This window comes from Myotis nattereri (genome assembly GCF_964212035.1).
Source record: "Myotis nattereri genome assembly, chromosome: 14".
In the NCBI taxonomy this organism is placed as follows: domain Eukaryota; kingdom Metazoa; phylum Chordata; class Mammalia; order Chiroptera; family Vespertilionidae; genus Myotis; species Myotis nattereri.
The window spans coordinates 25,370,334-25,398,155 of NC_138089.1; the positions used below are offsets into that span (position 1 = coordinate 25,370,334).

The following is a 27,822-nucleotide window of genomic DNA, read 5'->3' on the forward strand; positions in this document are numbered from 1 at the left end:
TTCCGGGGTGGTCGAGAGTCGGCTTCCGGCGGCGTGACCTGAGCACGTTGAGTCGGCGGCGTGCCGGAGCCGGAAAGGTCTGCGCTGCGGGCCGGTAAACGGGCGGCGGGTAGGAGTGGCTGGGTGTGAAATCGCTAACCCTTGCGAGGGAGGGGCGGCCTGGGTCTTGATCCTTGGGGTGGTGCCGCGCCGGACTTCGGCCTGGTGTCATTGTGGAGCCCTGCTCGCTGTCTCTCCCTGTCCTTGACCGCCTCTCGCGATTCCTGTAACGAGGGCCCAGCGGGTGGGTGTCCGGAGACGCAGTTTTCATTCCAGCCCGAGCCACTGATGGGCCCCCTGACCTTGGGCAGGATATGTCCTTCTATGTACTTGGGTCTCCTTATTTATTTATTTAATCAATCCGCTTTTTTAAAAAAATATTTTTTTTATTGATTTTAGAGAGAAAGGGAGAGAATCATTGATCAGCTGCCTCCTGTATGATGGATCGTGGATCGAGCAGCAACCAGGGCATATGTCGTGACCTCCCGGTTCTTAGGTTGGCGCTCAACCGCAGAGCCGCCACTGGCCGTGCTAGACTCCTTCTTTAGAAGCTGGAGGTCTTATTCACAGTGATTGTGAGCTCATTAAGGGCAGGAATTGACTTTTATTAGTGTTAGACACTGTCGCTTGACCCTGGTTATGGAAACAAGGACACTAGGTACTCGGTGCCTACTTCTAGGTTGCAAAACCTTAAAAAATCTGGTGAGAGCTATTGATCTCCACTTCCCACCTCTCTAACCCCAACCCCACCCATGCTCAGGTACTGGGAATTTGGCTTACTGTTTCAGATATTTCACAGCTCTCTCTTGATGCCCAGTCATGGGTTCCGGAGCCTGGTCAGTAATAGGCACTAAAATATGTGTAGTCAGTGAAGTTCAGTTTATCATTTTTAAACGCATGAATCACTATCTCCTTCACAGGAGGAAGATAGATATCCTATTAGCAAGTTTTAATTATGGGCCTGTAAGTATGCTATTCTCAATTAAGTCTCCCAACAACTCTAGAGGAAGATATTCTTTAATTCCCATTTTGCAGATGAGGAAATTGAGGCATAGGAAAATAAACTTTTGTTTTATGTCATTCAGCCTATGAATGGTGAGGACAAGAAGTCAAATCTATGTCTGAAATTCCAGTTCCCATGTTCTTAACTGCTATCTAAAAAAGGCCAAGATGCAGAAATGTATTTGAATGCGCTCTAGTAGCCTCTGTTTTTGGAGTGTTAACTATTATAGTTATGAGGTGGCTATTATCAACATAGATAATCCCAAACCAAACATTGTGTGCTGTGAAAATTCTTTTATTTGTCTTTCTTCTTTTTCCCCCATAGTATCTATATTGCTTATTTAATAATATATTTTACATCTATGCCCATGTTATTCAACCCTTTTATCTTTAGTGAATACTGATTCAGGCATTGTTGACTGAATATGACTATATCAGTTGTGTTGCCTTGTTCTTCTAGCCCTCCAAAATAGATGTTTTTATTTATAGTTGATATATGAGGTGATAATGTTTGGAGATTATTTTTTTCTTTTCTGTACTGCTTTTGAAGGGACTGGATCAAGAATTTTGGAAGCATTGCCAACATGTCTGATGTTCAAGAAGCCACTAACCAACTTTTGCATGTGAACCTTCATGAGAACCAAAGATATATACACGTGACAGAAAGTGTCCCCAGAAGTGAGTCTGAGCATCTTCGAGTCACTATTGGAGCCACTGTACCTACTGGTTTTGAGCAAGTAGCTGCAGATGAAGTGAGAGAGAAATTGAGATCATCATGCAAAATCAGCAAAGATCGGGGCAAGATATATTTTGACATTTCAGTGGAAAGTCTGGCTCAGGTTTGAATGAAGCAATATTTAAAATAGTTTTCTAAATAGATCATTTTATGGGTATTTCCTATTGTATTTTGTATTGGGTACTGATTTGTAAGATTGACTGGTAGGTTTGTTACATTTTTAGAAGTGATACTAGTATTTCCTGAGGATGAATTCACCAGGAGAATTTCATGTACCTGAAGAAATTCTGGATATCTGCTATACATCTTTGAATTTACTTTAGCATCTAGCTGAGGTTTAGATTTTGGGGGTGAAGCATAAAAGGAGAGATTTTTTTTTTTTAATCTGTATTAAAAAATACTTGTTCAAAAGTAATTAGGAATCACTGCAGGTGAAAAGTGAAGGTCAGCAAACTGCCATCCCACTAGAATAAAACAGCTAAGCTATATCTCATTACCACTTAAGCAACATGAGGACAGGGATTGCCTTTTTTATTTTTATTTTTTAAGTCTCCCAAGCTGTTAGTGTCTAGCACAGCCGTGGGCAAACTATGGCCCGCGGGCCGAATCCGGCCCGTTTGAAATGAATAAAACTAAAAAAAAAAAAAAGGCCGTACCCTTTTATGTAATGATGTTTACTTTGAATTTATATTAGTTCACACAAACACTTCATCCATGCTTTTGTTCCGGCCCTCCGGTCCAGTTTAAGAACCCATTGTGGCCCTCGAGTCAAAAAGTTTGCCCACCCCTGGTCTAGCATATAGTAGAAATCCCACACCCCCAAATGTGTGGGATGAATTGGTAAGCAGGTATTTTCCACTCAGTATTTTAGTTAATAACCTCAATAGCTTTGTGAAGATAGGCATGATTATCTTCATTAGTCATTAGGCCTAGTAATACGTAATCTGCCCAGGGTTGCTCAGCTAGTAATCATAGAGCTGGAGCTCAAGCCCTATGCTCTCAACCCCAATATACAGTGTACCCCAGAGAGCTATGAGGGAAATATGATAAAGCTTCTCTTGACTGTCTGTATTTCCCTTCTCCCCCAAACCTGTGTTGCTCACATAACACACTAAGCTTCTATTCTTTCATCTGTCCTTCCTTTTCTCTAGAGGAATAGAAAATGTTAGATAACCAAAAAGATGGCAGACTGGGTAAATGGAAAAAAATTTAAATACAAATTATAGGCATAGTAGACACCCCCCCCCCCAATCCATGGAGAGACTTTTCAAAACCCCCAGAATCCTATACATATACTATGTTGTTTCCTATATATTCATACTTATGACAAAGTTTAATTTATGAATTAGGTGATTTCATGGATATAAGATTGATTTTTGCCATATATCTTAGCAACCTCAGCATACAGTTTTTTTCTTTCCTTATTCAGTCAGGAACTTTCACCTTTTCACTTAAAGGAAACACTTTACTGCTTCGCTTGGGCATATTCAAATTTCTAGCATCACCACTCTAACACTTTCGGGCCATTCTTAAGTAAAATGATGGATACTTGAACACAAGCACTATGATACCATGACATGGCACTAAGTGACTAATGGGTGGTTAGCATATACACTCTGGATACACTGGACAAAGGGGATGATTCATTTTTTAGATGGGACAGCATGAGATTTCATCAAGCTACTCAGAACAGTGTGCAATTTAAAACTCAAGAATCCTTTATTTCTAGAATTTTCCATGTAATATTTTCGGACAGTGGTTGACCACAGATAACTGAAACCACAGATGAGAAGGGATTGCTCTATTAGGTGCTTTAAAGTCTTTGTACATAATTTTTATATTTAAATGTCAATAGTTTGTGTGATTCAAATGCTTTCTCAGAAATTTGTTTCTAACATTATTTTCCTCACCAGGTTCATCGTCTGAGATCAGTTGATAATTTATTTGTGGTTGTTCAGGAGCTTAAAGATTTCCAGTTCAAAGAAACAAAGGTGAGCTATCCCAACCAAACATGGTAGCTGATTTTCAGCCATCATCCCCCAAAAGATTATTTCTACGTTTCATGTTCTATCCTTTAGCATTACTGCTGTTTTTATCATATATAATACTGGGAAAGTTTTTACAAGAAAATTCAGAGATTTGTTGACAGTCCATCCCAAAAGTTGTTTATTGATTTGAGGAAGAATCATTGGTTGATTCTTGTATTTACCCTGACTGGGGATCAAACCCTCAATCTAGGCGAATTGGGATGGCATTCTAACCAACTTAGCTGTTTGGCCAGGGCCCAAAAGTTGTTTCTAAAAATCAGTATTGGAGGAGGTGGAGAGTGGGCAAAATGAGTGGAGGAGGTCAAAAGGTACAGAATTCTAGGAATAAAGTAAGTAATTGGGATGCAGTTAAAAACATGGCAACTATAGTTAATACTGTTATATAGTATATTTCCAAGTTGCTAAGAGAGTAGATCTTAAAAGTTCTCATCACAGGAAAAAATTTTTTATAACTATGTATGGTGGCAGATGTTAACTAGACTTACTATGATGATCATTTCTCAATATCTACAAATATTGTACACCTGAAACTAAAATGTATGTGTCAATTATACCTTATTTTTTAAAAAGATGAAAGAATAAGAAAATATAAAAATTAATATTGGAGTTGAAACGGGTTTGGCTCAGTGGATAGAGCGTCGGCCTGAGGATTCAAAGGTCCCAGGTTCGATTACGGTCAAGGGCATGTACCTTAGTTGTGGGCACATCCCTAGTAGGAGGTGTGCAGGAGGCAGCTGATCGATGTTTCTCTCTCATTGATGTTTCTAACTCTCTATCTCTCTCCCTTCCTCTCTGTGAAAAATCAATAAAATATATTTTAAAAAAATTAATATTGGAAACATCAAAATTTAAAAGAAATAAATTGTTTCACTTTCTTTTTTTTACTTTGTTACAAAAGATTAGCTTTGCTAATATATATGATTTCAAATAGAATTGCTTCCCACTCGTGAGCCAAAGAGCAAGTGACAGTTCGTATCATCTACAAATAACACTTTCCCTCACCATTGGGCTTTTGCTTGGCTTTTTTTTCTCTAAGTTTAGTTTTTGAAATAAAGCCAAAGTACTATCCCAATAATCCTTCAGTTGTTAGGACAACAGCTTTGTCTCCAACTTGTATTTAGCATCTGATTTGTAAATATTGAGAGCCTGCCTAAGCTGAAGGTTGAAAATAGATCTCGGTAAGGCTTTAGTATTTTTCCACATTGCTTTTTGGTCAGGTTTCCAGAACCAAATGCTTGAAAACTTTTTTCTATTAGTTTTATTGCCTATATGAGAAATAACCTGTTTTTAAAAACTATCATATGGTGCTTAATTCTCTGATTTTTATTTATTGGCAACAGGTTGATTTCCAAAATATCATTCAAAAACCAGTCAGCCCTGGCCTGGTGGCTCAGTTAATTTGAGCATCATCCCATACACCAAAAGATAGCAGGTTTGATTCCTGGTCAGGGTGGGAGGCAACTGATAGAACGTTTCTCTCACATTGATGTTTCTCTCTTTCTCTCTCTCTCCCTTTCTCTCTCTCTCTGAAAATCAATAAAAAACATATCCTGGGGTGAGAATTAAAAAAAAAAAACAAAAAAAAAAACACATACAAAAACAAAGTGGTATGAACCCACAGCCTAGAAAAAATTAAAACCAGACCTAAAAGAATTCAGAGTGAAAATAGATAAAAGTTGTAATAACCAAAAATATACTTTCAACACTAGTATTATATCACTTCAGACTTCTGATAGTCATTGCCAACTGAATCGTTATCTGTGAAACTAGTAAATGATAGGCAGGCTACTAAACATTTTTGCCACGGAGTATTTCAAAATGTTAATAGCCACAAATAAATGTTAGCAGGTATTTAAAAAACTGGAAGTTTTAAAAATTTTAATTCTTGTTTCTAACTTGGTGGGTACTATTAAGACAGTGGAACCTCGTTTCTCGAACTTAATTAATTCCAGAAGGCTGTTCGAGAAGCAATTTGTTTGAAAACGGAATCATTTTTTCCCATTAGAAATAATGTAAATTGAATTAATCTGTTCCAGACCCCAAAATGATTCTCTGTTTCAACCTTTCTTATATTCAGTACAGGCCTAATGTACTGTTTAATCTTATAAATAAACACTTCTTAAATTTATCAAACCACCTCCTACTAGCCTTAAAGGAATTTTTCATATATCATTGCCTCCAAAATGCTATCACTGGCTAACTGCCTTTCCTTTATCTAATCAACAACAGTTTTTCTACCTATTCAATTGCCTGCGATTGCTGTTTTGTGAGCACTTTCACACCCTTAGCAACATTAGCACTCTTGATGGCCTCTTTATGTTTTAAAATTGTGCTAATCGCCAGCAACAAAAGGATTGCTTGCAAGTCTTTTTGTCATGCTGAGGTATCCACATGAAAGGGTTGTTAGGTCGAAAACTGAAGTTTTGGTCGACAGTGGAGACATTTTTTTCTGAGAACAACTTAGTCGAGAGCCGAATTGTTAGAGATGAGAGAGGTTCGAGAAACGGGGTTTGACTGTATTCTCTTAATTCCTGCGTTTTTTTCCATCTTGGAGTTTGTATTATTTTGGTGTTTTTGATCTCTAATTGGTGGTAAATCTGATATCATGTAATGGTTCTACGTGAGCCAGCTTTTTGGGGTTGTTTTGTAAGTAACTACAAAAGAGGTTGCTGGTGAAGTCCCAAAAGAAGATGAAGTATTAAAGTAGATTTTCAGATCTGTGCATGGGCAACTTCTGTTGTGTGTGACCATGAAAAACTGTTAAGCCCTTCACTTTGTAGACTTTAGTTGCAACATGCCCCAGTAAAACATTGCTTTTAAACATTTGCTTCCAGCTTTTATTCTGTTGACCATCAATTTTATTCTTTGTAGCATTATACTTTCCTTGTCTTATAAAAAGCCTGTTAGTTTAAGCATTTTAATTGGTATTTTTAAGTATTCAGATGATGTCATGAATCTTTTTTTTTTAAAGGCTAGCATCTGTGAATTATTTTTCTTTGAACTCTACAAGCTCCTGTTTCTTCTTCTGGTGGCTCACCCCCTCGTTCTGCTTGTCTATCTCTGCCTTGAGCTCATATTTTTTCAAAGGTATAGCCTCATTACATTTTTTGATGCCATGTCCATATGTTTGGTTATAGCTTTCAACTGCTCTTTGGCATTGTCTTTCTGGTCAGTTGTTTTTTGTTTTACTCTATTTGTTTTTCTGTTCCTTTTCTCCTTTTTCCTTTTATGTCCCTGTAAATCTTGTGCTGATAGCATTGATAATTGCTCATCTTTGAATGAGGGAGTTTCTCTTGGACCTGCTATTTAGAGGAGGTTCTCCTGGGAGAAGCCAGAAACTGTTAACACCAGGTCAGCAAGAAATCCCTCTGGTTTGCTTTGAAGTTCCTTCTGACAAAGGGCTGTGGGTGAATGAGGTCTCTTCTTTTTTAAAAAAATAGCTTTACTGAGATAATTTTTTAAAAATATATACATATATTTCAGAGAGCAAGGGAGAGGGAGTGAGAGATAGGAACATCAATGATGAGAGAGAATAATTGATCGGCTGCCTCCTGCACACTGCCTGCTGGAAACTGAGCCTACAACCCGGGCATGTGCCCTGACCAGGAATCGAATTGTGACCACCTGGTTCATAGGTCGATGCCCAACCACTGAGCCGCATTGGCCTGATGAGATATAATTTCCACACCATTAAATTAGTTCTTTTTTGTAACATATTTTATTGGTTTTTTACAGAGAGGAAGGGAGAGGGACAGAGAGTTACAAATATCAATGAGAGAGAAACATCGATCAGCTGTTTACTGCACACCTCCTACTGGGGATGTGTCCACAACCAAGGTACATGCCCTTGACCGGAATCGAACCTGGGACCTTTTGGTCCGCAGGCCGACGCTCTATCCACTGAGCCAAACCAGTTAGGGCTAAATTAGTTCTTTTAACTATTACTTCTTCCTAGCCTAAAGAGATCAGCACCTTCGGGGTTATTTACTATATAGAGTACTGTTCCCAATTCTTCCTTACCAATGGACTGCTTTCAGCAAATAGAACTTGTCTGTGAGGTTCCTTGTTCAGTCTCCATTTCTTTCCTTTGCTTCTTGGTACAAACAGAGTCCAGTGCACATACTTCTTCCCTGCTGTTCCCAAGAAGAGTTTATTTGCTGCAACTATGCAGACTGGTCTACCCTTTATCTGAGATCTATAGGCATTCTTCCTCTATGTCAGTGGTTCTCAACCTGTGGGTCGCGACCCCTTTGGCAGTCGAACGACCCTTTCATAGGGTTCGCCTAAGACCATCCTGCATATCAGATATTTACGTTACGATTCATAACAGTAGCAACATTACAGTTATGAAGTAGCAACGAAAGTAATTTTATGGTTGGGTCACAACATGAGGAACTGTATTTAAAGGGCCAGAAGGTTGAGTACCACTGCTCTGTGTCTTCCTGCACCTGTTAGACCTTAACTGCACTTGGGAATTCTTATGTTAGAATTCCCATGTTATGGTTCAAGGTTATGAATATCATGCAGGTTCTATTAAGATAGAGTTGGTATTTCTGTTGTTTTTTCTTTTATAATGATTTCTGAAGAAAGAAAGGGACTTTACCAGTGTTACTCCACCATGTTAAACCTAGATGCCCTTTATAGGAAAATTATTTGTAAATGAAATTAGATCTGCCAAACCTGAAATTTACCATTATTTTATCAGGTTTCTAGTAGTATCAAAGCCTTCACTCACTTCCATTTCAAGTTTTAGTTCCATCAGCCAGGATTAATTTCGTTCTGCTTTGATCTTCAATGACATGTACTGTCTACCAGCACTCTGCAGTAGCTTTGTAATGGCAATGTTCTGTGTCTATGCTGTCTAGCATGATAGCCACTGGCGACCAGTGTGTGAAATGTGGCTAATGTGACTGAATTTTAAATTTTTTAAATCATTTAAATATTGGCTACATGTGACTGATGGCTGCTGAATTGGACAGCTCTGTACCACCCATTTTAACATTTAATCACGTTATCCAACAGCTATTGATTGATTGAATACCTTTTGTATATCAAGCACTTTTCTACAAGTGTGGCTTATAGCAATGGTCAAGACAGGTAAAGTCCTTCCCACCCTGCACTTAATTCTGGGAGGAACTTTGTTGGTAAATGTTAGAAATGCTCTCAACGATGTGGCAGGAATGAGTCAAACACTCGAAACTGGATGGGCAAGGCAGATTTGCTCCTGCAGAAGGGTGCTGTTCCCAGCTGGAAATCCTGGGAAAAGCACACGAATGGGAAGTCCCTTCGGGGTTTTATTTCCTGACGCGGGTCTGCCCTGCCTTTCACTCTGTACTCTGACTTGATTGGTCAGGGCTCAGAGCTCGGGTTCCCAATATTGTTCGATTGGCTAATTCAGAGGAAGGGGAGGGGTAAGGCGGAGCATAAGGTGGCAGCCCCCTGAGAATATGATGGTCATATCAAAATGGTAGCGAGCTCCTTTCTTTAACGGAAAAGATCGCTGGTTCACTCTCACAGTGAACAATATATAAACCTAGTAACTTTAGATAATGCTAAGCTCTGTAAAGAAAATAAAATGAAAGAGAAGACTTGAGAGGACTAATATTAGTAGAGCAGGTCTCTTAGAAGAAATGCCTTTTAAATTGCTATTAGATAATGAGAAGAAAGCCAGCAGTGTAGAGACGATGTGAACCAAATAATTTCCAAGTAGAGGAAGTGAGGGAAAGAATGATCCTGAAGTGATGTATGAGAAGTAGGCAGGAGTGAGATTATGTTGGGCTTCTTAAAGAATTTCGATTTTTTTAATGTGCGTTGGGAAGCTATTGACAGACTCTAAACAAGGGAGGGGCACAATCAGATTTCCCTTTTTTTTTTTTCTTTAAGCCTTGCCGAAACAAGGCCACTAGATTTCCTTTTTTAAAGGATGAGTTTAGATACTATTTAGAAATTGGATAGATAAATTTTTAACTGCTCAAAATTTTTTCTTTTGAAAAATAGTTAGTATGGTCCTGGCTGGTGTGTCTTGGTGGTTGGAGCATCAGCCCTTGCATGGAAGGGTCTCAAGTTCAATTCCCGGTCAAGGGCATGTACTTGGGTTACAGGTTTGATCCCCAGCCCTGGTCAGGGGCGAGTGTGGGAGGCAGCCAATGGATGTGTCTCTCTCACATCAATGTTTCTCTCTCCCTCTCTCCCTCACTCCCTCCTTCCTTCCACTCTCTAAAAATCAATGGAAAAAATATCCTCAGGTGAGAATTAACAAAAAAAAGTTAGTATGTATACATAGCACAAAATTTAAAAGGTAATCAGTGAGAATGAGGTAAGTTGCCCTCCTTTTCTTTCATCCACCCACTTCCCATCTCTGGAGGTAACCACTGTTAATAGTTTCTTATTGCTTACATTTTAATCTTGAAGCTCATCTTTGATCTATTGTTCTGTCTTGTATTCTTCTTTAGTGATTTAATTTGTATATATCGTAATTTTCAATGAGATTTTTATTTCCTCAGTTACAACCATTATTTTATTGACTCTTGTTTTGCACTCCTACCACCCTTAACATAATGATTAATGTCATCTGCAGGCAAAGTAGGAGTTTATTTGTCTAATTAAAGTGGTGAAAAATGAATGGATTTTATTCTCTGTCCCTTCTAGGAAAAAGTCCTAAAGGATTTTGAAGAATTGGCTGGGAAGCTTCCATGGTCAGACCCTTTAAAAGTATGGAAAATTAACACCAGTTTCAAGAAAAAAAAAACAAAGCGCAAAAAGTTAAATCAGAATTTAAGTAAAGAGAAGATTGATAATGGAGGAGACAAAGGAGATGAGAGAGATGTTAAAAAAGAGTTGTCTAATAATGCCTTAGATTCACATATTTTAGACTACTATGAAAAGCCAGCCATCAAAGAAGAGGTATCAACATTAGTAGGTGATATTTTGGCATCTTGCAAAAATGAGGATGAGAGCTCAAAAGAAGACACTGAACCCGAAGTGCTAAAGTTTAGAGTCACATGCAACAGGGCAGGAGAGAAACATTGCTTTTCCTCAAATGAGGCTGCAAGAGATTTTGGGGGTGCTGTTCAAGATTATTTTAAGTGGAAGGCTGACATGACCAACTTTGATGTGGAGGTAGGTACAGGCTCTGATTGTGATGATTCAAGAATGCCATTATAGATTTGTAGAATTTTCAGGCTAACTTAATCTATGGATAATTAAACAGGCCACAGAGCTAATAGTGTGTGGCTAATAAGAGCATGGGCTATGGAGACTGATATAATCCAAATTTAGATTTTGTACTGTATAACTGGAAAAAATATTCTCTCCGAGCCTGTTTTCAAATAGAGCCAGTAGTAGTATATACTTCTAAGTGTGTCCTGAAGGTTAAATGAGATAATACATTTTAAGTGTTTGGTGTAATACCTAATATATACTATGTGCTTAATAGATGAGAACTATTAAGACTTGAGTTTTCTAATTTCTAATCTAGTACTTTGTACAACATTACATGGACTTTCAGATTATAAAATTCAACTAGAGTACCTTTGTTTTAGAGGAAAAAAATTTTTAATATATTTTTTCTTTATTGATTCTAGAGAAAGGAAGGGAGAGAAAGGGAAAGAAGGACAAAGAAACATCAAGCAGTTGCTTCTGCACAAGCCCCTACCAGGGATCAAACCCACAACTTGGGTATGTGCCCTTCCAGGAATCGAACCTGCCACCTTTTGGTGTACAGGACGATGCTCCACCAACCGAGCCACACTGGCCAGGGCTAGAGAATTTTTATAAGAGTTTATTTCAGCCAAACTGACAACATATTCTGGGGATCAATTGATTATTTTTTTTAGAGAGAGAGTAGGGGAGAGGGAAAGAGAAACATTGAGGATAGAGAAACATTGATTGGCTGCCTCCTGCACGCCCCCTACTGAGGATTGTGCCCTCAATCTGAACCAGCGACCTCTTGGTGCATGGGACAATGGCCCAGCTGGAGTACATTTTTAAAACAAACCCCGGATCTCCTAAAATCAGGATATCATTGTTAATACTCATCCTAGAGCCAGCTCTCCTCTTGCTTAAATTCTGCTAGATTCTCAAACCCAGATACCTCATTTTAATATGCTTACCCTCCTTAGTCTCAATCTGTTACATGGGTGATTCACATGTGAACCATACTAAATTGTTTTTAAATCTCTAACAGCTTAAAAGGTCCCTAGCAGCTGATGTTTTTACCAAAAAGTCATTTTCTGTTGCTTTTGGGACACTTGAATCTGGGGCAAGCTACTTATTCTCTCTGTAACTTTTATTATATTACATATCAAATCAGAACAATAACTCCCCATTCCTTTTTTTCCTCATAAGAATGAAGAGGCTAACTAGAATACTAGTGTCCAAAAGTTAGCAAGAAGTCTCAGAGGACAGATGCTAGAGCCATACTACCTGGGTTCAGACCCTAATTTACAAGCAGTATGACTTTGGGCAAATAAGCTGACATCTTTGTGCCTCAGTTTTCTCATCCAGAAAAAGTAGAATATAGTATCTAGCTCAGTGTGTGAATATGAAATGAGATAATAAATATAAAGTGTGTAGAACACTGGCTTGCATATGGCTAGATAAGTGACAGCTGCTGCTGCTAAGATCATGATGAGACATTTTATTTTTGTTTTAATAGTTTATATTTAATTATATTAGAAAAACTATAGGACAGAAAACTTTTCACAGACATTGAGTCAAATTTTAAAAAACATTAAGTTAGAAAATAATAGGTGATAAAGCAGATGTATTAACAATTATTTAGAAGTTAAAATTTTAGCCCTAACTGGTTTGGCTCAGTGGATAGAGCGTCGGCCTGTGGACTATAGGGTCCCAGGTTCGATTCTGGTCAAGGGTATGTACCTTGGTTGCGGGCATATCCCCAGTGGGGGGTATGCAGGAGGCAGCTGATCGATGTTTCTCTCTCATTGATGTTTCTAACTCTCTATCCTTCTCCCTTCCTCTCTGTAAAAAATCAATAAAATATATTTTTAAAAAAAGTTAAAATTTTAAAAATGTATATTAAGGCTCTACCTGTGTGACTCAGTGGTTGAGCATCACCCTATGAACCAGGAGGTCACGGTTTGATTCCCTGTCAGGGCACATGCCTGGGTTGTGGGCTCGATCCCCAGTAGGGGGCGTGCAGGAAGCAGCCGGTCGATGATTCGTATCATTCATGTTTCTATCTCTCTCTCTCTCCTTTTCTCTCCGAAACCAATCCAAAAAAATTTTTTTAAATGTGTATTAAGAAACCCATAGACATTCAAAATATGTTTATATTATAAAAATGAAGGGGACATGATTATAACCAACTTACAAATACAGGAATTGAAAAGAATAAAATAGATGTTAAAATTTAAAAGTTATATATATATTATATGATTTCATTTATATGAAGTTCAAAACAAGATAAAACTAATATATAGTAGAAGTAGTCAGATTAATAATTACTGGGAAGGGCAAAGGAGCATTCTGGTGTGCTGGAAATACTGTATATCTTTATCTGAGTGGCAGTTAAATTCACTGCGTTGCATACTTAAGATTTGTGTACTTTATGTAAAGTATACCTCAATAATAAAGTAAAAAATTTAATAAATTCTGAAATTTAAAAATCCTAGTAGTAAGTGCAGTTTGAACAATTCTAAAACTATTTTATTTTATCTTGCTTTATTTTAGGTGCTTTTGAATATCCATGATAATGAAGTCATTGTGGGCATCGCATTGACAGAAGAGAGTCTCCACCGAAGAAATATCACACATTTTGGACCTACAACTCTAAGATCTACTCTTGCTTATGGAATGCTCCGGTAAGAGAATGGGTTACCATCTAGCTTAAAGTGGCAATTTGGATTCAGGTTTCCCTTCAAAATACTTTAATTTCTTGTGAGTTACTGTGTGGGGATTTAGTGGATAAAGAATAGGGTAAAAAGCTGATGATCTGTTTCCCTTGTGTCCATTTTGATTCTTTATGATCCTGAAAATATCACTTAATTACTATATCAGTTTTATTGATTTTAAAATGGGAAGATAGTTTTCATCTACCTCTTGACTGGCATTGCCACATTGTTTAGAAAGAATATACTGTATGTTGGGAAATAGAGAAAATTTTACTTTGTTTCATTTCTGCCAGTGAAACAGATGAAAGCAGAGATTTTTTAAAAATGTCTAATGTGTAAATGAACACAGAGAGCTTTTACTTATATTTTTAAATTTTATAATCACTGCAACCTAGGAATCATCCTGGAATTTTCCACTTTCCCAAATGTAAGACCCAGCTTCCTTGCTTCTTTTCCCTGTTCCCTTTTATAATAGGTGCTTCTTTCCACCACTCAGACAGGTTGTCTTCTCTAGGTTTCTATTTTTTAGAGTGAAAAATAGGTTTGCTGTGAATCTTCAAGGATTAGTAGTGAGGAGTAAATGCAGAAACATATGCAAAATACCTGTTATATAATGGCATATCCTGGCAGTCCTCTTTTACCTGCTCAACCATGGAGTCACAGTTCAAACACAGTTAGAACCTATCAATTCGATGATAATAATAGAAAACTGGGGACATTTGATTAAGTCTTTATTTATTTAACAAACATCTACTGCCAGGCATGGTGGTGGTGTAGGAGCCAGGGACATGAATAGTTATTTTGGGTGCAATGATTGGAAACCTAAGTAAGCTAGTTTAAGATTTTAAAAAGTGTTGTTGGTGTGAGAAGGGGATTTATTGGAAAAATACTGAGAAGTCTTGGGGAATCCACAGAAAAACTGAAAGCCATGTTTCAAGAAGAGTAGGAACCAGATCTTAAAAAGCTACCTAGTCAGTAACTTTTGTCTCTCCCAAGAGTTTGTGTGCTCTTCTCTGCTCATGTGTGTAAATGGCTGCCCGTCATCCACTGTTATATATTCCCATTTTCAAATGACCAAATCCCTGTTGCCTAGGGCAGTGGTTCTCAACCTTCTGGCTCTTTAATACAGTTCCTCATGTTGTGGTGACCCCCAACCATAAAATTATTTTCACTGCTACTTCATAACTGTAATGTTGCTACTGTTATGAATCATAATGTAAATATCTGATATGCAGGATGGTCTTAGGTGACCCCTTTGAAGGGGTTGTTCGACCGCCAAAGAGGTCGCGACCCACAGGTTGAGAACCGCTGGCCTAGGGCTTCTAGTTCTTTATTCTAAATTCTTGGAGGAGAGAATCCGTTTGACATAGTCTTGGTCAAGTGTTCACCCAGACCCTGGCAGCAATGGCTGGGAGTACAGGGTTGCTTACTGTGAACAGGGTTGCTAACAATTCTGTTGCCATGTGTAGAGGGGCAGGAACAGGGAGGTAGAGCTGGAAAGGTATTAAAACCAAGAATCCTGCCGAAACTGGTTTGGCTCAGTGGATAGAGTGTCGGACTGCGGACTAAAAGGTCCCAGGTTCGATTCCAGTCAAGGGCATGTACCTGGGTTGTGGGCATACCCCCAGTAGGAGATGTGCAGGAGGCAGCTGATCGATGTTTCTCTCTCATCGATGTTTCTAACTCTCTCTCTCCCTTCCTCTCTGTAAAAAATCAATAAAATATATTTTTAAAAAAACAAAAATAAAACAAGAATCCAGTGTTATCCCCAAGAATCTCAAGTCTTGAGAGGGAGGTAAATAATTACCTTACATGTAAAAATACCATAATAGAATGTGGAAAAATTAGCAGGACAAAAGGAGAAACCTAATGAACTGTCTGAGGAGGGGGTGCTTCAGAGAGGGGGTAACATTTAAGCCACTAACAGTAATGTTTCTAATCCTAACTCTGTCACCTATTAGTTTTGTGTCTATGGACAAGTTTTGCATCAGTTTATCGGTAAAATTAGAATAGTAATAGCGACCTAGCTCATAGGGTTACTAAAAGGATTAAATGAGATGATGCATGCAAAGAGTTAAATCCAAGCCTAGCAAATATAGCAGGTCCTCAAATAACATTGTTTCTTATAGCACTGATGAGATGCCAGAGATGGTGGAACTTAACTCGTTTATATCCATTAGCCTGTGATAAAATTGGTTTTTTTATGTCATTTCACTTAAAGTTGCAGAACCTATCAATGACATCAAGTGAGGAATTAACTGTACTAAGTACTCATAGTAAAGCAAATATTTTTATAGCAAAATTATCTTTAAAATTTATAAGGAAAGGAATACTAAATGTCTAATTTCCAATTCTATTTGAAACATGTTTGGGATTGTTTTTTATAATGTACCAATACAGGTTTATATGCAAAATAACGTGTTTTCTAAAGGCATACATGTATATTAAAAGATCTAGAGACTAAGTTTCATCTGTAATGAAATGGGATTTTGGATAATAGTAAAAGGATACTTTAGTTATATGTAATGCTTTTTTTTTTTTAACCGCTAAGATATAGAGTCAACATGTAATTACAGATTGATTTTTTAAATGAATATTGATTGGTGTTTCTTCATGCTAATGTAATAGGTCCTTGATTTTATAGCTTCAGAAATAGTCACTGTGGAAGCTTCAGCTGTTGGCTGAAGTCTCTTCACATAGGTTGTTTCCTTTTCTCTAGGCTCTGTGCTCCTCAACCTTCTGATATAATAGTTGATCCGATGTGTGGAACAGGGGCAATACCAATAGAGGTAATAACTTTTCTTTAGCTTTTAATAAGCAAAAGTTACATTCAGAATGTTCTAGAACCAATGAGCATATTAGACATAATGAAATCAAAGGCCCCTTTTCCTCCAAAAAAATATAAAAAGCTTGAAGCACTTTCATGTAAGGGTAGATATGAGAATGTAAATGTAGAAAAACCTAAGCTGATATATGATCAAAATGAATGAAATTGACAAAGGAATTGACAAGTTATATATATATATATAGATTTGTTCACCGAAGTATAAAATACTTGATTTAGAGTACTCCCCTTAAAACTTGGAAGTATTACAAAACCCCTCTCTTTTAGAGACTAGAAATCTAAATAGGTATTGAAGAAAAAAATGAATGTTGGGAAACCAGAATCACCTGAAAGTCTTTCATCAAACTCTAGGTCTCTTTTACATCCCCTGTACATTACCCCTCTACATCACCCTCAAGTGTCTGGGCAAAAGAAAAAGCTATGAAGCACTGTGTTCATGGATGAGGGGATATTACCATTTACAAAGAAAGAGGTGTTTGTTACTCATCCCTAAACAGAGGGCAGAACTTTCCCTGCCTTCATGTCAGAAACCTGTTAATCTGCACAAACATTGTTGAGGCCTAGGGGAGAATGCCACCTTATCCACAAATATGTAGCAGCTAGGTATTTACATTGTGCTGACATGTTTTTTCCCTAAAATTGCAAAATCCTTTCAGGGATATGGTAGTTATTATTCAAAAGCCTATATACAATGGAGATTACATTGTATTTTGAAATTCTCAAATATTCCAATATATCAGATTATGCAAAATCTTATAATCACAAAAGGATATAGGTTAGTTTGATTTGGTTGTTTTTTCAAACTACATTTGTATTTAAGGTCTGTAATGCCTACTATAGTGTGCCAGATACTGCTGCGTGAGGGATTGAATAAAATACTAGACTTGAGTTCTCAGATTTGTTGAGAGTCAGACAGGCATAGAAATAATTTAAAATAGCACAGTGCAGTGACAGACATGTACAAAGTGCTCTGGGGAGGAGCAAATGAGGCAGCTTGGAGAGTTAGGGTTTATGCACACAGTTAGGTCTTGAAAGATGAGTTCAGCAAGCAGAGAAAGAATGAGGGCATTTCAAACAGGGGGTATAGCAAAGTTGACAACATGCAGTGTTTTGCCACTTTAGAAAAGCACTGGACTATTGGATTGGATGTCTTATTTGTTAACAATTGAAATGATTTTTTTCTTTAATCATTTTTTGCAGTTTGTGACTTCTGTTTCAATATATACTCTTGTCTTTTAGGGGGCTACTGAATGGTCTAACTGCTTTCATATTGCTGGTGATAATAATCCATTGGCTGTGAATAGAGCAGCAAATAACATCTCATCTTTACTGACCAAGAGCCAAATTAAAGAAGGGTAAATTTTTTTTCAATCCTCACCCGAGGATACACTTACTGATTTTTAGAGGCGAAGGGGGGGAGAGGGGAAAATAAACATTGATGTGCGAGAGAACATTGAGGGATTGCTTTCTGTACGTGCTTCAAAGGGGGATCAAACTCACAATCGAGTTATGTGCCTTGACTGGGAATCAAACCCACAACCTATACAGGCCAGTGCTCCCAACAACTCAGTCACAACAGCCAGGGCAAAAAAGGGTAAACTTTTTAAAGTTTCTGTAGCATCTCTTAGACTTAGGTATTGACTTTATATGATTAATACCTCCAGTGTATTATGGCATGATTTAATCAAAATAAACATATCGAGACTCCATTTAAATTTTAAACAATTGTTTGTTGATTTTAAAGAGGGAGAGAAATGTCAATTTGTTGTTCCACTTATGCATTCATTGGTTGATTCTTATTTTTCTATTTTCTGAACATTTTCTTATTTTTTGGACCCTCTATACCTTCACTTTTTGTCTGTTCCATCTGTACTATTTCTTGCCTGCATTTTTAAAAAATGTTTTTATTGATTATTACAGGAAGGGAGAGGGATAGAGAGATTGAAACATTGATAATGAGAGGAACATCATTGATTGGCTGCCTCCTGCACACCCCCTACTGGGCATTGAGCCATCAACCTGGGCATGTGATCTGACCAGGAATCAAACCAGAAACCTCTTATTTCCTGGGTTGATGTTCAACCTCTGAACCACACCAGCTAGGTTTCTTACCTAGATTTTTAATATATATTTTTTTATTTTGTTGCAATTATTGGTGCTTTTGATTGTAAAACTTTTTTTCAATGTGTTTCTCACCCACCCATTATATCATTTTTCTTAAATTCTTTATTATATATCAATAGTATAACCCTTCATTTATGCTCATATTTTGTTTTCCTGTTGTATTTTATTTCTTAAACCAGTAGCTTTGCTTTAATGGGATTTAAATCATGCTATTATTTATTACCTTTTGTCATCTATATTAATATATGACAAAGAGGGAGGGGGATAGAGAGAAACATCAATTTTTTGTCCCACTTATTTATGCATTCATTGGTTGACTGTCGTATGTGCCCTGAATGGGGATCAAAAAACCCACAACCTTGGCATATTGGGATGATGCTCTCACCCAGGGGCGGGGAAAATCCAGCCAGTGGCCTGAAAAATATTTGGTCCGGCCCTGCCGAGGCAACCAAAGATAGGACTCGAAATTCAATAAACCTGGGAACTTTTTTCGTAGCAACGTAAATTTATATTAAGTGAATTATATTAAGCTAATGATGTTATAAATATTCAAATGGCCCTTGGCAGAAAGTTTCCCCACCCCTGAACCAATTCAACTACCCGGCCAGGCCCTGTCCTCTTTTTTTTTTTATCTTACCTTTCTTTGCTTCTTATTTAATAATATGATACAAATACTTGTTTCTTAATCTTAAAGTACCTCTATATTCACTAATTTTACATATCTGCTTTTAGGTCTCCTGTTATTACTATGTAGATTTATCAAACTTCATCCTTCAGATATGTCACCTCACTTTTTTTTCCTCTTTAGAATTGATCCAATGTCTATTTTATCAATGTTTTACATCATCAGTTACATAATTTACTGTTGCAAGTTTTCAGTTGTCTATTACAGTTGTGTTGCAATCTTGTTTTTCCCCTTAATCCTTTCTCTTAAATCGTAAGTGAAGCAGATGTAATCTTTTGCACACTAACCTAACGATTCTAAATCACTTGCTCATTTTTATAAATTCGGTTTTATCTTATGAACATATACTTTCTTTCTACATTCTACTTTAAAATTTTTGATATTGTCAATATCAATTGATATTTTAGTATTTTGTACTTTATAGCAGTCTTTTCAGAATATGTTGAAGCACCTTTCCTTTGTCCCCACAGCAAATTGTCCTGGGGCTTGCCCATAGATGCTATTCAGTGGGATATCTGCAATCTGCCATTAAGAACTGGTTCTGTGGACATTATTGTAACAGACATGCCATTTGGAAAAAGGTGGGACTTAGGTTTGTTTTTTGTTTTTTGGGTTTTTTTTATTAAATCTTTATTGTTCAGATTATTACATTTGTTCCTCTTTTTTCCCCCCATAACTCCCCTCCTCCCAGTTCCCACCCCATCCTCCGCCCTCACTCCCCACCCACTGTCCTCATCCATAGGTGCACGATTTTTGTCCAGTCTCCTCCCACATCCCTCACACCCCTTTCCCCCCAAGAATAGTCAGTCCATTCCCTTTCTATGTCCCTGATTCTATTATAATCACCAGTCCATTCTGTTCATCAGATTATTTATTCACTTTATTTTTAGATTCACTTGTTGATAGATGCATGTTTGTTGTTCATAATTTTTATCTTTACCTTTTTCTTCTTCCTCTTCTTCTTAAAGGATACCTTTCAGCATTTCATATAATACTGGTTTGGTGGTGATGAACTCCTTTAGCTTTTCCTTACCTGTGAAGCTCTTTATCTAACCTTCAGTTCTGAATGATAGCTTTGCTGGATAAAGTAATCTTGGTTGTAGGTTCTTGGTATTCATCACTTTGAATATTTCTTGCCATTCCCTTCTGGCCTGCAAAGTTTTGTTGAGAAATCAGCTGACAGTCGTATGGGTATTCCCTTGTAGGTAACTGACTTTCTTTCTCTTGCTGCTTTTAAGATTCTCTTTGTCTTTTGCTCTTGGCATTTTAATTATGATGTGTCTTGGTGTGGTCCTCTTTGGATTCCTTTTGTTTGGGGTTCTCTGTGCTTCCTGGACTTGGAAGTCTATTTCTTTCACCAGGTAGAGGACGTTTTCTGTCATTATTTTTTCAAAGAGGTTTTCAGTATCTTGCTCTCTCTCTTCTTCTGGCACCCCTATAATTCTGATGTTGGTACGCTTGAAGCTGTCCCAGAGGTTCCTTAAACTATCTTCGTATTTTTGGATTCTTTTTCATTTTGCTTTTCCGGTTGGGTGTTTTTTGCTTCTTCGCGTTTCAAATCTTTGACTTAATTCTTGCGCTCTTCTGGTCTGCTGTTGGGAGTCTGTACAATTTCTTTATTTCAGTTAGTGTATGCTTAATTTCTAGTTGGTCCTTTATCACAACATCGAGGGTCTCATTAGATTTCTTGAGGATCTCACTACATTTATCGGCGGTCTCACCAGTCTTTTCGAGGGTCTTACTAAATTTATCGGCGGCTTCTAGACAGTTCTTGAAACACCTTAAAAGTGTGGTTTTGAACTCTATATTCAGCAGTTTGCTTTCCTCCATTTCTGTCATTTGTGTCCTGTTTGTCTCTGCATTTTTTATGCTTTCTTGGTACACCCCCTAGTGGTCTTTGTGCACAGTCTTGTTGTAGTTAAGCCTTGATTGTTGTAGGTAACACTGAGGGGGATTTGACCTCCAGGCCAACTGGCTGTGAGAATCAGCTGTGTCTGCAGTGGGAGAACTTCCATCCTGATCTCTAGGGAGGTGCTAATCTAGCCTCTGCCTGAGGCTATCCAGCAAATGCCTCTGTGTAGGGTTTGGGCGGGGCGGGACCCATGGGATCAACAGGGCGGGCCAAGTGAGCAGTTATGGCTGCTCTCAGCCCTGTCCTCAGAGGCTCTGCTTCTCAGTGTCCCAGCAATTGCTGCAAGTACCTCAGAGAGAAAGCTGCCCTGAAGTTCTGACCGATGCCAGATAGTCCCACTTCTCCCGTTTTAGTCTGGGTTCCCAGATACTGGCCCGCAACTGGAGCTCAGAGCCTAAGACTCCCTCCCGATTGAAAAGGACAACTGCGCCCTCAGCCGCCAGCCCGCTCCACGTGCACCTCCGCACCTTTGTATTTTACTTCCACACCGCACCTCCTCTGAGTCTCAGTATGCTTTTCCCTTTCCTTATAGTTGTAGAACTCCCACTCAGCCAGCCTTCCTGTGGTTCTGGGTGATGTCTGTTCCGTCTTTTAGTTGTATTTTTGAAGTGGTTGTGCAAGGCAGCAATCTCCGGTGTTTACCTATGCCGCCATCTTGGTTTCTCTGGGACTTACTTTTTTAAAATATGAGTTTTACCTTCACTTGTTATACTAGTACCCATGTGTCTTCTAAACCTGTTTCTGAGTTTATGTAAAAATCTTTCATTCCTTTTAGCAGACTATCAGCAAAGCAATTTTCACTTAAGGATTATAACAAGACTATTCAAGCACAGGTGGGGTCCAGACGGCCCGCCCAATTGGGACAGGGGTGGGAGAGTGGGGTGAGGGGCGATTGGGGTGGGGTGGGGGCAATTGGGGGTGGAACTGACAAGGGGGGTGGGGCTACAGTTAGTTGGCCAGCACAATTTGCATATTAGCTTTTTATTATATAGTTTATTGGATTCACCCGTTTTTTCTTCTGAAAACTGAGGAATGTATTATATTTTAATCCTGACCATCACAAAAAGTTCATCCTCTTTTTAGACCATTGTTGAATTACATAATTCAAAAAGGTTGAGGAAAACTTGGTTCTATTTCTCAATATCAATTATTATTTTTTAAATATATTTTATTGATTTTTTACAGAGAGGAAGGGAGAGAGATAGAGAGTTAGAAACATGATGAGAGAGAAACACCGATCAGGTGCCTCCCGCACATCTCCCACTGGGGATATACCCGCAACCCAGGTACATGCCCTTGACCGGAATCGAACCTGGGACCTTTCAGTCCGCAGGCCGATGCTCTATCCACTGAGCCAAACCGGTTTGGGCATAAATTATTTTTAATCACTGATTTGGTTCCTACAGTTTGACTGCTCATGCTCATTGAGGACAGTTTATATACTTACAGTTCTCAAAGTTCTTTTCTGTAAACTGATTTATCTGATTCAAAATTCTATGCAACTTTAGGGCTGATTGCTCATTTCATTGACATATAATGCTCTAGCTTCTAAATGGCAACTGTTTTTCATACCTCAGGATCTTACTGCAATGAGTTTTTCTGTTCTCACCCAAGGATATTTTTCCATTGATTTTTTGAGTGAAAAGGAGGGGGACAGAAACACGGATTAAACCAGCGATTCTCAACCTGTGGGTCGCGACCCATTTGAGGGTCGAACGATCATTTCACAGGGGTCACCTAAGACCATCGGAAAACACATATATAATTACATATTGTTTTTATGATTAATCACTATGCTTTAATTATGTTCAATTTGTAACTATGAAATTGGGGTCACCACACCATGAGGAACTGTATTAAAGGGTCGCGGCATTAGGAAGGTTGAGAACCATTGGATTAGAGACACATTGATTGGTTCCTCCCACATGCGCCCTGACCAGGGCCAGAGATCAAGCCGCAACCAGTACATGCCTTTGACTGGAGTCGAACCAGTACTCTTCAGTCTGCAGGCTGACGCTCTACCCACTGAGCCAAACAAGCTAGGGATGCAATGAGTTTTTAATAACTTCTCAGTCTTAGTTATTTTTTGCATGTTTGACACACTGGATCTTCTGTTATAGGATGGGCTCCAAGAAAAGAAACTGGAACCTTTACCCAGCTTGCCTATGGGAGATGAGCCGTATCTGTAAACCAGGGACAGGCCGAGCTGCACTACTTACTCAGGACAAGAAATGCTTTACAAAGGTACAGTGCAGTAACTCAAAGACTCAGCTTGAAGACCCGGGAATGCAGTGGTGCCTTGACTTACGAGTTTAATTCGTTCCATGACGGAGCTCGTAACTCAAATTACTCGTATGTCAAATCAATTTTCACCATTACAATGAATTGAAATGCCATTAATCTGTTCCGGACACCCAAAACACACTGCAATTGTTTTGTTAAATGTTTTTAAATAAGAAAAATGTGTTTAAAACTAACGAATATTGTATAAAAACACAATACTGAACAATAGAATGTAGTACAATACACTTGTTTTATTAAGTTTAATGTACAGCATTTACCTTGGAGATCAAACAACTTAAAGATGCTGATGGAGTTGGAGGAAAAAGGCTGAACTGAATAACTGAATCTTATTTGCTGATTTTTGCCCTTTTCGCCATGCTTTCATCACTTTCATCTACAGGAGTTTTTGATAAAAACCTGTCCAAGGAGATCTGTTTCATCCTCCCTTTCAGAATATTTCTGAAATGAGTTAGGCAAGTGTCATTAAATAGCTCCATCGCACGCCCAGTTGCAATTTTTTCTGGGTGTTTCTTTTGAATAAAGTCTGAAAGTTTCTCCCACATTCCCAACATTTCCTCTATCTCACTTATAGAGATAACCTCCTCCTCCGTGTCATCTATTTCCTGCATAACCTCCGTGTGCTGCTGTGTCTGTAGCTCCTTTAGCTCCTGCGTTGTCAGTTCCTTGGAGTGCTCCTCAATTAGCTCGTTGATGTCACCTTCATCCATGTCCAGGCCCATGGACTTGCCGAGGGATACAATCTCCTCCACCACTGCCACTTCGGGTTCGAGTCTTTCAAAGTCCGTTTCAGACACTACCTCAGGCCACAGGTTCTTCCATGCAGAAGTCAAGGTCCTCTTTGTAACACCCTGCCAGGCCATATCGATAATTCTGAGGCATATCACGATGTTATAGTGGTCCTTCCAGAACTCTCGAAGGGTGAGGTTTGTGCTCTCCGTCACCTCAAAGCAGTGGCGAAACAGGTGCTTGGTGAAGAGCTTCTTGAAATTAGAAATCACCTGCTGGTCCATTGGCTGCAGGATAGGGGCGGTGTTAGGTGGAAGGTAAAGAACCTTTATAAACTTGAACTCTTCGAGGATGTCATCTTCAAGATTAGGTGAGTGAGCAGGTGTATTGTCCAGGACAAGAAGAGCTTGCAGGGGTAGGTTATTTTCCTGGAGATATTTCTTAACGTCAGGACCAAAGACCAAATTCACCCACTCCACAAAGATCTGCCTGGTGAGCCACGCCCTCAGGTTTGCCCTCCACATAACCTGCAGTTTTTCTTTCAGAATCTTATGTGACTTAAAGGCTCTGGGGTTTTCCGAATGATAAACGAGCAGCGGCTTAATCTTGCAGTCACCGCTTGCATTGGCACATAGTGCGAGGGTTAGCCTATCCTTCATGGGTTTGTGGCCTGGCATCCTCTTCTCTTCTGCCGTTATATAAGTTCTCCTTGGCATCTTCTTCCAGTAGAGTCCTGTCTCATCACAGTTGAAGACTTGCTGGGGTATGTATCCTTCTGCTGCTATAATTTCAGCAAACGTTTTGAGGTAATCCTCGCCTGCCGTTATATCCGTGCTCGCTGCCTCACCATGTCTGACAACGGAATGAATGCCGGTTCTCTTTTTAAAATTTTCGAACCAGCCCCGACTGGCTTTAAACGGCTCGCCCGATGCCTCGTCCATTGAAGTGCCTGGAGTCTGCTGCAGCAAATCAGCGTAAATAGCTCGTGCCTTCTCGCAGATTATAGCCTTTGTCACAGTATCTCCTGCGAGCTGCTTCTCCATATTTTCATTTATAGATGTCCGCTGTTTAGAAATTATTTTAATGCCCATGGCTGGAGTTGTAGCCTGTATTGACTCCTTCTGCTTCAGTATGGTGCAGATCGTAGAAGTGCTACGCTCGTACTGCTTCGCCAAGTCGATTACACGCACACCTTGGTCATGTTTTTTGATAATTTCTTTCTTTAATTCAATGTACATCATCCGCTTCTTCTCAGCACTGCCCTTCGCACTTACTTTCTTCAGATCCATGGTTGAAAAAACTAAGTTTTGCAAAATAACTGCAAGCACAAATGCGAGCACAACACTGATGCTTCAACTAAGAGCTAATCACTTAAAGTGAACGAGTGAGACACGTGATGCTGGGCTGATGTTGTGGCGTTCACTGTGACATTCACTGCGCCAACTATTGGTGGGGTATCTGAAGCTGGCTCATAACCCGAATTTTAGCTCGCAACTCAAAGCAAAAAATCGGCTGAGAGACGGCTCGTATTGTTAGTTGGGACACTCATAAGTCAAGGCACCACTGTATTAGTTTGAGCAGGGTTTGTGTTCCCTTTCCCTAATGTTTCTTATTGGCCCCTAAAATTACTGGTTGGTCTAGAACAGGCCCACAAAATCATTTGGTAGTGAGTTAAGTGTTTGACCAAATATAGCAGGCTAATTTTAAAGTCGATAATTTTGTATGGACTGCAAATGATAGAAATACCCAAATGCCCTTGGCCAAAAAAGAAAAAAAAAAAAAAAAGGTTCCCCACCCCTGGTCTAGAAGCAGGCAAGTCATTGAAGCTAATTACTTTTATGCCTTTTGTGTGTACACAGGCATTATCTGGAATGGAACATGTATGGCGGAAAGTGCACACTGTCTGGGTGAACATAGGTGGTCTTCATGCTGCAGTTTACCTTCTGAACCGTACACCTCAAGCTTTTGTTCATCCTTCAGGACAAGATAAAGAGGAACTTCCAAGTGCAAAGAATGATTAATAGTATTTGTGCTTCCTGACACTGGAAATGCCAGAATTTTCTTGCTTTAAGAGAAAAATAGTATTTAGTATTAACAAAAGTAGTTTGCTGTTTAAGTTGGTCTAAAGCTCTTCACCCAGGTTAGCAGGTGTGAATGTAACGTCTGATGAGAGAAGAACATTTCTTCCTTTGCAGCTGCTGTGAAGAGGTAGCTGGGCAATTGGTACTTTTCCTAAAATGCACTTGAGATTTGGGTTTACATTTTATTTTCAGGCTTTGTACCAGTTCCTGTTGTCCACTGTAGCCACCCTGGCCAAATGGAAAAGCAGAGAACATAATCATAGCATCTTAGGCAACACAGATACTACCTATGTACTTTTGCTATTTAGTTGCTCAAGTTCTCTTTACATCAACCTTAAAAAAGGAATTATTACACTTTGTGAAAGTGTTTGCCCCATGGTGAGATAAAATCTAACAAGACCTATTGAAAAGTTTACCATCTGCCTTAAAAATTAAAATATGCATGTTATTCAGGTTAATACATAGAGGACTAGGATTTAGCAAAGGAATTACAAAGATACATTTTTATTTGTAAATAGTAGCAAATACATTAGTAGATGAAGAATGGGACCAACAAGTGAAATTTAAAGATTTTATTTTTCAGTACACAAAAGTGGTATTGCTTTTGAAAGTCAGACATAAACCTGTCAAAATATTTTTGGTTTCTTAAAAGGACTGATTTATCTTTGAATTAAAAACTTCACCTGAGTTCCTTGTTGTTTTCTCTTGGGTCACTATTCATATTTAGATGCTTTTCCAGCTGCAAAAAGAGTAGAAAGTGAAATTACCTCGACACTATTAAGTCCTTGTGGAAACAGTGCTTCCCTGGGTCAGAGTACTTGAGACTTTATGTGGAATTCTTTACAGTATTCAGAGTATACTTTGTAGTTAGATTTCCAATGTCATATTAGTAATATAATAGTACTAATAATACTTTTGATGTCTTACATTTAGAATAAAAGGATAGTACTTGAAAGAACAAAGTTCAAATTAGTAGCACAGCCAACATTCCTAGTCTGGTTTTCTCTGATATACTACCTCACACTTGAGAATGAGTGCCATCATCATAATGTTGTTGCATTATGGGATCAACATAAAACTTTTCACCTCTGATAAAAGAAACCATTTAAACCTCTCTGGGTCAGTATAGCCCACAGAACTGGAAAGTATAAGGATCACATCCATGTACACCACTGTTTACCAAATGCTTGGTACAGTAACTTCCAGAGTGGACATTTAATATTTGATGAACAAATGAATATTTTTGAACATTGGCTTAGTTTTTATATCAAATTTGAGCCTGTTCCTTCATAGCTGTAGTCTTAAGTACCACCATAAAAACGTGACCTAATTGATTTAAGATTATGCAAATATGTAGAGCATTGTCTGCAATAGTTTGAAGTCTTTCCACCCTAGTATTATGTTTTATAATCTGATGGCAGGAATAGGAAATAACTATCAGGAGTCAGAAGAGCTGGGTTTGAGTT

At 38.5% G+C, this 27,822-nt stretch overlaps 1 protein-coding gene across 3 annotated transcripts; it reads left to right on the top strand.

Moving 5' to 3' along the window:
* THUMPD3 (THUMP domain 3 tRNA guanosine methyltransferase) lies at nt 1–27,043 on the top strand. 3 transcript variants are annotated; one of them, XM_081106254.1, is made up of 10 exons: nt 1–77; nt 1,592–1,880; nt 3,691–3,768; nt 10,474–10,944; nt 13,519–13,649; nt 16,399–16,468; nt 17,764–17,879; nt 19,804–19,914; nt 23,366–23,489; nt 26,135–27,043. In XM_081106254.1, the coding sequence occupies exons 2-10, from the start codon at nt 1,626–1,628 to the stop codon at nt 26,294–26,296; spliced, it is 1,518 nt and encodes a 505-aa protein (XP_080962380.1). In that variant the 5' UTR covers nt 1–77; nt 1,592–1,625; the 3' UTR covers nt 26,297–27,043. The 3 variants fall into 3 exon arrangements, with proteins under 3 accessions (XP_080962380.1, XP_080962382.1, XP_080962381.1); XM_081106256.1 differs by having other exon boundaries at nt 16–94; XM_081106255.1 differs by having other exon boundaries at nt 50–109.
* Nucleotides 27,044–27,822: the final 779 nt, after the last annotated feature.

Bases quoted from the DNA above. Each gene is read 5' to 3' on its own strand.
- THUMPD3 (XM_081106254.1), top strand. From the start codon at position 1,626: ATGTCTGATGTTCAAGAAGCCACTAACCAACTTTTGCATGTGAACCTT. The intron at 10,945-13,518 runs GTAGGTACAGGC...GCTTTATTTTAG, and splicing joins TGACCAACTTTGATGTGGAG to GTGCTTTTGAATATCCATGA. The intron at 19,915-23,365 runs GTGGGACTTAGG...CTTCTGTTATAG, and splicing joins GACATGCCATTTGGAAAAAG to GATGGGCTCCAAGAAAAGAA.